This window comes from Glandiceps talaboti, chromosome 21 (assembly GCF_964340395.1).
Source record: "Glandiceps talaboti chromosome 21, keGlaTala1.1, whole genome shotgun sequence".
In the NCBI taxonomy this organism is placed as follows: Eukaryota; Metazoa; Hemichordata; class Enteropneusta; family Spengelidae; genus Glandiceps; species Glandiceps talaboti.
Genome location: NC_135569.1, coordinates 6,082,392 through 6,094,039, shown reverse-complemented (window position 1 = coordinate 6,094,039; position 11,648 = coordinate 6,082,392). Strand labels below are relative to the sequence as shown.

The 11,648-nt window shown below is 35.3% G+C and overlaps 1 protein-coding gene across 1 annotated transcript; it reads right to left on the bottom strand.

Moving 5' to 3' along the window:
* Nucleotides 1-1,245: 1,245 nt before the first annotated feature.
* On the bottom strand, nucleotides 1,246-11,605 carry LOC144451370 (uncharacterized). The gene is made up of 7 exons (XM_078142190.1): nucleotides 11,495-11,605; nucleotides 9,243-9,397; nucleotides 8,636-8,732; nucleotides 4,366-4,492; nucleotides 3,520-3,804; nucleotides 2,470-2,754; nucleotides 1,246-1,602 (listed from the first exon to the last, which is right to left on the bottom strand). Exons 1-7 carry the CDS (start codon nucleotides 11,552-11,554, stop codon nucleotides 1,292-1,294), a joined length of 1,320 nt encoding a protein of 439 aa, XP_077998316.1. The 5' UTR covers nucleotides 11,555-11,605; the 3' UTR covers nucleotides 1,246-1,291.
* Between the last annotated feature and the right edge of the window lie 43 nt (nucleotides 11,606-11,648).

Below are 11,648 nucleotides of genomic sequence, written 5' to 3'. Positions count from 1 at the left end.
TCAAAAACTGCTGAACCGATTACCATGATATTTGGTGGGTCCATTACCTTGGGTGTCTAGTTGGGAAATTGTTCAAATCAAAATGATCGCATCACAGGTGTGTGATTTGGGTCAAAAAATGTGATTTTTGGTCAAAAAACTTAAACTCAGAAACTACTGGGCAAATTGGTGCGAAATTTGGTGGGAACATTCTTAAGGGGGTGTAAAGTAAGATTTATTCATGACATGATGATTCCATCAGTGATATGCAAATTGGGGCTAAAAATGTGTCTTTTTGGTTAAAAATCTATAATTCCAATAGTACCGAGCAAGCGGATTGGGCTGAAATTTAATGGGAATGTATCTAGGGATGTATGGACGAAGAAATATTAAACATACAATGATTCCATGAGTGATATGCAAATTAGGTGTAAAAATGTCCATTTACATCTCAAAAAGTACTTGGTCACTGAGTCTGAAACTTGGTGAGATGTTTCTGAAAGTGTAATTATGCAGATTTTCTTCAAAACATTTTTGACAAAATTGGCCCTATCGACCATGACCACACCCTTAGCAACAACCAAATGGCAGTATATTTTGGTCAAATAACAACATCATCTGGTAGGCAAATGAGTAAACATTCAAAAAATGTATGCAAATACCCTAGCAACCATGACCACGCCCATAGCAACAGCCAAACAGTCGTGTATTTCACAAAGATAACAGGAATTAATAGACAATTGAATAAACATTCAAAAAATGTATGTAAATTTGCCTAGCAACATGACCACGCCCATAGCAACAGCCAAATAATCACCTACATTGCAAAGATAACAACAGGAATAGAAAGACATATGAACAAACATTCAAAAAATGTATGCAAATGTTCCTAGCAACAAGACCACACCCATAGCAACAGCCAAATGATCACATATATTGCAAAGATAATATCAGGAATTCATACACAAGTGAACAAAAACATACAAAAATGTATGCACATATATCTAACAACATGACCACGCCCATAGCAACACTCAAATGATAGCATATATCGTAAAGATAGCAACATGGTTGGATAGGCAACTGGATAGTTATTCAACAAATGACCACTTATTGTTAGCATGGACTAGCATATGGATAAACTATTAGAAACTGTACAGTTGTGCTACAACGCCATTGGTGGTATTTATTTTTTTTTTATTATTATTTTTTTTTTTTTTATTATTATTTTATTTATTTATTTATTTATTTATTTTTATTTATTTATTTTTTTTTTTGGGGGGGGGGATTCCCGCTTTGTTTATTTATAGCGTTATGTACAAGTAATATTAGTAACTCCTTCAATTGTACAGTGTTCATCAAACAGCCGTCTTGAAAGTTTATCGTCATATTCTTTGAGAACTCCGAGAAGTTCTTTCAATGGGAAACACTCCGTAGAAAATTTCTTCTTCCAGCAGACAAGACATTTGTAAACTGTTTCACATAGATCATATTTACAATACTCAACATTATCAATTTCTGTATCAGTAAGTCCAGGGGATGGCAGGTTTCGTAGAAACTTCTTATGATATTTGGTCAGAATACCATTGGCAATTCCATTTAGGAGTTTTTCAGGTTTGTGATCTGTTAGAAGAGTAACAAAAAATACAGTGCAGGTGAGACAAAAAAAGAGAAGAATTGTGGTCAGGATAAATTGTCTATATTAAATCGATGCGACGATGCAACTTTTTTTTTTTAAATTCTCAACAAACCTTGCTCAATCTTCTATTTATTGCAGTTATTGTTCTTTTTATTTAGTACTTCACAGCAAGTGTGTATGTAGGGCAGATGTCATTTGCTTGTTCATGATTGGCTCTGCAGTTGTTTTCACTGAAGTAGGGAGGGTTATTTTATGTTTCCCCCTATATCTGCAGACTGTGTGGGCTGTCCTATTTTTTTGCCCACCTTTGTTTTCCATCGTAACATCGTAAACATGAATAAAAATGGTGATCTTTTGGTCAGTTTTAAAAAAAATTAAATTGTTGGCGAACTTTCAATTCATAATTGTACTTTAACAGTCTGAATGACATAGAAATAACAATTAAAGTCAGAAGGAAACTTTGAAATATGTTTTGTTGACAATTTTCACTCAGATATGGTCTCATACGGTTGTCATAATTCATACAATCAGTGATGTTGTGACTTTTTTCTAATCCTGCCATAGAGGGCAGGTTAAGATTTGCCCATGTTTATGTGATAAATTATATCATTATAATTTATATAACTTACCAAAATACACAATATATTTTTTGTTACGTGATATATTTATTATACTTATCATGTTCTTTTTATCCATATAACAACTGGAACAAAACATTAATGCATTTCCTAGAAATGAATTTTTTAAGGAGAGTTTTATCTCTTTTTTTTTCATACATATGATCATACACTTTTACAGGCATGTTGATAACTATATAATATTTTATAATCTGTCTTAAATTTTGCTCTTACCTGGTTTCAGTATCACATTTTGCTGGAGGAGGCATTGGAAAGAACAGCGTCTCTTTGCTTTGCGTGATATGCTACACTTGCGCCTAGGTGATTTCTTCCCGTTTTTACAGTGAACACAAAGGCAAGACAAGCAAACCATGATGATGACTCCAGTAGCGACAAATAAGCCAATGGCAATATTAGTAAGTCCCTGATCAGTTGAGTGTTGATTTGTACTATTAGGTGATGATGGGTAGGGCGTTATTCTGTTACCTGAATAAGTACTGTCTTCTGTCACAGTTGTATCTAGGGAAACAGAAAAGTAAAACCCCATCAAGAAAATAGTGCCAATGGCATTGCAGCACAACACCAAAAGTGTTTGATATTGTTTAATCTACATGCTGAGTCAGTCCTGTCGTTATGCAATATGCACGATCATTTACTGTAAGTTAATTGCTATGAGCAATTTTGTTACGGCTGAACTCTGTTCATCTGTGCCAACAAAACTGCAGAGTTCTCCCCACAATAATATACTAACACCATCATTGTAACCCAGGCTGCCATGTTTGGTTGGTTTCTGCTGTGTTCTACCAGCCTTTAGCTTTATTAATCATTGAGTGACAGACTCGAGAGACACCACACCATGCCTATAGCACTACTGAACCATATCAGTTCAGTTGCACTGAAATCTTTGAACTGCTTGCATGTTATAACCTTTGAGCTACCAAGCTGGTGAACATTTTTGGTCATTTATGTGATCGTGAGTTACACATCCCTACTTAATATTCATGGACTAACTCATAAATAGTAATCAATGACAATCGAGGCAGAACATACTGGTATGCAGTACCCCCCACAGGTTTTGCACTGTACAGAGATGTGCGACTTGCTGCATATTGTTTGTTGCAAAGCTTGTAAGGATGATGCCGGGAAAATGTTGTCATACTAGTGTGGTATTATTAAATTTTCATAAGGGATACATCATACTTATTACTCAGTGTGATCATGAATATGTAATTTGCACTGCTCCTCGGAGTTGAAAATCTTAGAAAATCTAACTTTCAAGTTTACCTTTGCTATTTCCGGTTATCTCTCTGTCAGACATTTCTGAATCAGCAGAGTCAGCATTGTCTACAGAATGGACGGATTGCTTTACATTGGGTTGTACAGTTGTATTGTATCCACCAAACTCTCGATCTCTGCACTTTGCATTATGGGTAGCATTACCCATCCAATCGTAGTCTCTTCCAATTGTTGTACAGTTGGTGTGGGGAATACAGCTTACTCTGCTGTTAATGGTATCGGAGTACGAGTGGGGAAGGCAAGGTCGACAACGTATGTCAGTTCCTGCTTGACCTATAATATCAGACAGAAAGTATGTGAAAGTGCTTATCTCAAATTTAGTCAAAATCAATTATTTTATACCTTAATTTAAAGTCACACATACCAGTACATTATTTATATGGTATTTTTTCTATGGGCTATTGCATCATGGGAAATAGAAATACATCATTCAATGGTGGAACACTGAATATTCATGACATCTGTTTTTCAGCATTTTGTACTCATGAATCTTGAATAATATATTTCTGCTATCTCACATGATGCAATAGCCCATAGCAAAGATACCATATAAATGTACAAGATCAACTTGATGTTTCCCTGAAATCGTAAATAATTGTAGGTGCTGTAAAATCATGAAGTGACTCTAGAACCCATAGTTTATGAAAATGTCTCTATTTCCTGGAGTGGTGTTCCCCTTTAACAGGGAGAGCACTCTAAGTCTTATTCAGTATCTCAAATAATTATATGAAATCCAAAACTGTTCAACTTCTGTGTTTCTTCCCATACATCATTCAATTGCCATTGCATGAAATATCAAGAGGAAAAAATTAGAATCTAATCTAATTTACATACCACGGACATGAACTCTTTGTCCAGCAGGACACGAGTGACGTACACAGCGATCCCCAGAAGCAAGCATGTAGGTGCCAACATCACAGCCACATTCTCTTCTGTGAGTACCATTACACTCTTGAGTTGTCTGATGAGATTATGCAGATAATTATGTTACAGCGTTAATTAGGTTAGAGTGTACATTATCAATTAGGAAATATTCAACATATGGTATAGGTCATACAGGAGAAATGAAGATGCCTTGCTGTTTCACTCATGCATCAGCAAGTATATTATGTAATTCACCAATAACTGAGAGATCAATATACTAGGCTTATGGGGTGACCTGAAGCACTTACATTACAAGGTTTCCACTGATTGGAGGGTATAAATTATACAATTAACATTATACTAATTATCATTTAACAATTACAAACAACAGATTATTGTTTTCTGGAGATTGTTTTTTTCATCACTTTCACATGACTACAAACCGAGAAAGCACTGAGGAGCAATTACAGGCACTTTCAACCAGAATCTCTAGCCTTGTTTACTCACTGCCACTAGATAGATCAGTTTGCTTTTCACAAGTGCCTAGTGTATTAATTACATAGTTATTCCTAACTGCAACTTTTTTTCTCTTTTTTTTAAAATTAATTTCCTAACAATCACAAAGATATCAAATAGAATGTAAGACAGAGAATATACAACTGCCACTTATTGTTGAAAAGTATTAATTTGAAGTGTCGGTGATTTTAATTCATTTTATGAACTCTATAATTCTATCATTTTTGCACCCTTGATATTTTTTCTAACCAACCATATTGAACCTTGTAAAGTGCTTCTTGTTCTTTATGAGATTGAGATGATAGGAAATTGCTTGTGACAAAGTGTTTTACAAAAAAACAGTGATACAACCATATGCTTCCAATGCACCAAAAGACTGCAAAATATACATCAAGTGTGTGTGTGTGTGTGTGTGTGTGTGTGTGTGTGTGTGTGTGTGAGTGTGTGTGTGTGTGTATGTGTACGTATGTACGTACATATGCACACATGCATGCATGCACGCACACAAGTAATACATGCACGCACATACATACATGTGTATGTATGCATGCACATACGTACTTGTGTATGTATGTATGTATGTATGTATGTATGTATGTATGTATGTATGTGTGTATGTATGTATGTATCATGTATGTATGTATGTATCATGTATGTATGTATGTATGTATGTATGTATGTATGTATGTATGTATGTGTGTGTGTGTGTGTGTGTGTGTGTGTGTGTGGATGTATGTATGTATGTATGTATGTATGTATGTATGTATGTATGTATGTATGTATGTATGTATGTATGTATGTATGTATGTATGTATGTATGTATGTATGCATGCGTGCACATATTCATGTGTAGGTATGTGCATATACCAAACTAGATAAAACTATACAAACACTAAAACACTAGTTTAGTAATATCACATGGTTGTGGGTACTAAATATATATTTACCACTGGGCAGCAGCAATTTTCAAAGAGGTAATTCTTAAAATGTGTTGATTAATATATTCCATGATAGTTCTATCTCAGACAACCGACAAAATTGTGTTGGTTATCTGAGCTAGATTGCTCCTTTCTACCAAAGAAATGAAGACAATTTACACTAGTACACCACAGCACTACAAACTTACATAACAAAAAATCCATCACCACAGCAAGAGAATGGTGAAATTATAACTTACACTGTTTAGGCGATATTTTTTCACGAAATCCAGTGAAGAAAGTTTGTTTGTAAACAATGACAACAAATTGAAAAAAATTGGTGTAAGTAAAAAAAAACTTAATTTCAACATGACAAAAAAAACATCATTAATGTTGTTGAACACGAAATATTTAATAATGTTGAATGTTTTTGAAACCTATGTCAAATTATAGACGACTTACTTTTGAGCATGTCTTACTGGCATGTGATTTTTTTTCTTGAAGTCATATAATGTTTAAATTACCTTTACACAAAAGGTACCACTTTTACATTGTGTGCATGCAGTGTCATCGAGTCTCAAAAATGTACCAAAAGTCACGGAATTTAGCCATGAAGGCAGTGTAGCTATGAAATGGTCAGAAATAGCTGAACAATTTTGAAAATACTCAGTAGATCATGGTAAATGGAGAACTTGCTCATTAATTTGGTTGTTTCTATCACTTTTACATACACATAATACTACCAGTATATATTTTTGTATTTTTACTGTCCATGGCATCATTCAAGGCAAAGTTCAGTCAGCCTTATAATGTATGCCTTTCAATTACTGCTGACAACTTACATACAAACATAGTGTTAATTAAGACAAAGAAATTGGTCTATTCATGATGTCATCACCATAGTCTGTAAGGTACGCCGGGACAGGGTGCCCTCAAACATCGGCCAACCCCTGACACTGAGAGGCCGGTGAGGGCAAAACGTCACAACGTATCTTACAGTCTATCATCACCACTGCTATGGTCTTCCTACAAACCCTACAAAATCCCAAAAATGGCTGCATGAACACATGTCGTAGAACGAATCTTCAACAAGATTTCAAGGATGGGTTATGAAGGTGCTAGCTATTATTCTATCGCCCAACATCATATGTAGTAAAAGTTGATACATGTAGTAATAATCAATACAAGTAATCAAGTATACAGAAAGTACAAAGCCTGGCTGGCTGGACTTTCTGTAGAATAAATGTGATAATTATATTCTACTACACAGACATGCAACAATAATCCATCATTCTACAGGGATGTTGTATGCTACCGTAATCCTAAGTTACACTAGAGACTTGGATATGTAGCTTGACAATACTCTGCGCTAGTCCAGAGACTTGGCTTGACAATACTTTGTGCTAGCCCAGAGACTAAAATTGGCTTGACAATACTGTGTGCTAGCCCAGAGACTTGGCTTGACAATACTTTGTGCTAGCTCAGAGACTTGGCTTCATAATACTTTGTGCTTGCCCAAAGACTTGGCTATCTGGCTTGACAATATGATTTGATAACCCAGGGTCTTGGCTATCTGGCTTGACAATATCATTTGATAACCCAGGGTCTTGGATATCTGGCTTGACAATATCATTTGACAGACTTGGCTATCTGGTGTGACAATGCCAGGGACTTGGCTATCCAACTTGATAATGTTGATTGTTTCAATGTTTGATAGCCCAGGGACTTAGATATCTGATGTGACAATATTCCTCAGAACAACCAGTATACCAAATCTCGAAGGTAATTTAGTACACAACACTCATCTGTTGGGTGACTCATTTATATACAACACAATACAGGAATCAATAACTCTGATTTAAACACTGTATATATAACTGTATTTCATACACCACTTCCTTTGGGATAATGTATCAGAGGAAGGAAGTAGTTAAACCTTTAAATTCTATACATTATACAGTATGATTGGTTTTGATATATGCTATATAGTACTAGTAATCGAAACTGATGTTAGGACTCAGTATGTGTATATATTTTTTTTCAAAGGTAGATAAAAATTATTGTCATCATTATTAAATGTATGATATGATATGACAATATTTATACAGTACACTGTTTAGTAATCATTAGTACACTAAGTAGATTCTAATATATTAGCAGATTCTGATACAACTGGCGACATCAGAACATGGACAAATGGAATCTGTTACAAACAGGGAAAGTAAACAACTGAATTGGATTAATGACACTTGGTACAGCATGTTGAAAGTACAAAGACTTACTATAGACGGAACCAAAATGTTATATTACAATTAAAAATAATAAAATCTGAATCAAAACATCACCTGGCTCAACAAAAATCTTACTCCCATTACTACATTTTATCGTCCGCCTCGACAAAAATCTTACTCGTATTAATACATTTTATCGTCTGCCTTGACAAAAATCTTACTCGTATTACTATACATTTTATTGTCTTGCATGCTATAGAAATATCTGTTTGTTGGTAATTAAGATTTTTGTTGAGTCAGATGATAAAGCAAACTCAGTAATATTTTTATTGAGCCAGACTATGAAATGTAGCAGTGTTCAATAGTCAGATATTTGATGCTGAAATGTAGCACTGAGTCTGATGATAAAATGTAGAACTGTTTATAGTAAGATTTTTTTTGAACCAGATGAAATAATGTAGCACTTTTGGTAAGATTTTTGTTGAGCCAGACAATGTTTTGTTTCGTTGTAATGATTTTAATATAACAGTAACTAGATAATGAGTGAGAATCAAGAAATGATCGATTCCTACTTACTATCTGATGCAATCCATTACACAAGTTGGCACAAATCCAGCAATCTTCACATTCATTATAGAATGGCATGTAGGTATTCATAGGACATTCTGCACATCTGTGAATGGAAAACAAAGACATGTATTACTGAAAACTTTTTCTTAGTGTTTGGCAATCAGGCTTGACTTACTGGCTTGTTCTAGTGAATGGCATTATCAAGTCAGATAATAAAGTCTCTGGTCCAAACAGGCTTTGTTTACAGTTTTACATATAAATATGTTTCTATAATAAGTTGTACTTGATACAGATGCAGATTAAAGTTAGAGCTAAATTTGGCTAAATTTGGTTTATTTGCCTGACACCACAGTTCAGAAACAAAGTTTTATTTATTTCCTAAAGAAAGCATGATCCAAAGGTATACTGGTTCGGTTTCCACAGCACAGAACCATGAGGCACATGCGTGGGAATCATGCTTCTACACCACTGTACTGCAAGAGTGACAGTAATTATGGGCTATTTTGGAATTCCAAAGTGCTGTAAAAGAAGAAATCGGGCAAAAATAGTAATATTAATAATAAAACAAATGTTGGTGGATTGATACTTGCTGTAATGTTCAACTGTTATTTACCTTGTTCCTAAACTGTTGCTGCATGTTGCTACCTTAAATTGTCCGGGTAAACAAAGGTCACATGACTTGTCACCATCTCTGTAAGTCCTTTTAGTAGGATCTGTTTTGTAACATTTTCCCCCGCCATTTGTGGTGTTGGTCAGTGACAACAGCACCTGGAACAGAGAATGAAATGATAGAAATGATGTCAAGACATTCACATGAACACACATACATACATACATACATACATACATACATACATACATACATACATACATACATATACATATACATACTACACACACACACATACACACACACACACACACACACACACACACACACACACACACACACACACACACACACACACGCAATAAATAATGGCTCCACAATGGTGTTTTATGTTTCATTCCTAAGTGGTCATTTTTATTCATAACAATTCTCTGATTACGAAAAATTTTTTTGAAAATGTTATTTCTGAGCCTGGCTATCACTTGGTGATTATAACTTCCATTGTTGATACATGGATCTGTCATTCATACCAATGTATCAATGTTTATTCTAACACATAATAATTCCCAGATGAATTATTAAAGGTTACAAAGATGAAATAAGTAAATAATATAAGCATGATTGAAGTATACAGAAAACCAAACTGCAGATGATAAAAAAAAAATGCAAAAAATTATTACCTGAAACATAATAATGGGTTATATAGGCATTGCTCTTTCATGTCTTAATATATTTATAGATCTACTTGTCACGAACAAAACGTCATGTTGCCGCCTTCTCATAATAGATCAATGCACGGAAATATACTCATTTATCGTGTTTATATATAAGTGAGCAGTCGGGAACAGTGGCCAGTAGTTTTGAGTGCTCGTATCCTGTGTTAACGGGTGTTCGTCCACAGCAAATTTGAGATTGAGTCGTCCTATCTAATCTGTTACTGCAGACGCACATGTAGTGTGTAATGTGAATTTACTAAACATACCACGCGTTGACCTCAATCTAGGGCAGAAAATGGTCTAAGGGAGCATTCGTTTTTTACGGGGAGGGGGGGGGGGGGGGTCGGTGGAATTTGAGGTATGAATTAAATGTAAAAAGCAACCCCCCCCCCCTAAACATTACTTTTCTAAAATTTGACCCCCCCCCCCCTAAATCCATCAATTGTAAAATGTGACCCCCCCCCCCCTATAAAACAACAGAAAGGCGAGACAGAGAAAAATGCAAGCATTACAACGCCGTGTAGAGACTCTCTACAACAAGATTATAATGGTGGAATTTCACCCTTTTGATACTGGTAGACCAGCACCAGCCATCATGGTATTAATTGGTAATGTTAGCTCTGTAAATGCATCGGAAGCCAAATTGCTTGTGCCCATGTACAACTTGAAATATATTGATGAGCACTCATTCAAATTAATTTTTGACCACTTAGCCACTGATAGCAAAGAAACAATTGACCTGAGTGAACTTGACAGTCAAAGTGACACGGAACAAAGTGGATCTGTAGATACAGTTGACTACAGTGAACTGAAGAGTCAAAGTGACTCGTCAGACTAACTTAGTAACTATCTCTTTTGTGTTCTTATCTATGTTTGTTAGTCCCCGCCGGCCGGGGCCACGTGGCGGCCATTTTACGATTTTTATGGTGGAATTCACTCAGGTCAATTGTTTCTTTGATATGTTTGGTAAGTGGTCAAAAATTAATTTGAATGAGTTCTGTTGTTTTTAAAGAGTTTTTAAAGAGTTTTAAAAGTGAGGTATGTCATTATATTGCCACAGCCTGAAAGTTTTATTTTTGTGATTCTGTGTTTTCTTTTTTTTACTTGTTATCACCTGATCAGACAGAATAAAGACATGTTTGTATTCTATTTTGTACATTTTTTTGTAAATTCTGTTGTTTTTTGCTATGATTCCATACAAATCTGTTGTAAAAATTGACCCCCCCCCCCAAACCATTGGATATAAAATTTGACCCCCCCCCCCTAAAAACTGCTTTGTAAAAGTCAACCCCCCCCCCCCGAATTCCACCGACCCCCTCCCCGTAAAAAACGAATGCTCCCTATGCGTGGTTATCGTAGAAATATTCTGGGTTCAAAAAACAAAACACAGTTATAGTGGTAACCTACGAGTAATCTCATTCGATACCGTAGCGATACCACAAATAGCATTATATTTATACACGTCGTGTCGACATGCCAGTCACTTACAAATACATCGAGTGCTAATCCGGCCAAATACCGGTATAACGGTGAACTTACCAGCAAAATGAAGAACTTCTTATGTAATATTGGTCGGTATATTTCAGCGTAAAAAGACATTAAAATTGCTGCAACTTCTAAGGTCGAACATTCTAGATTCAGGTTTCCGGCTACGACTTGCGACTACGTCATCATCAAAGGGGAAACCCATAAT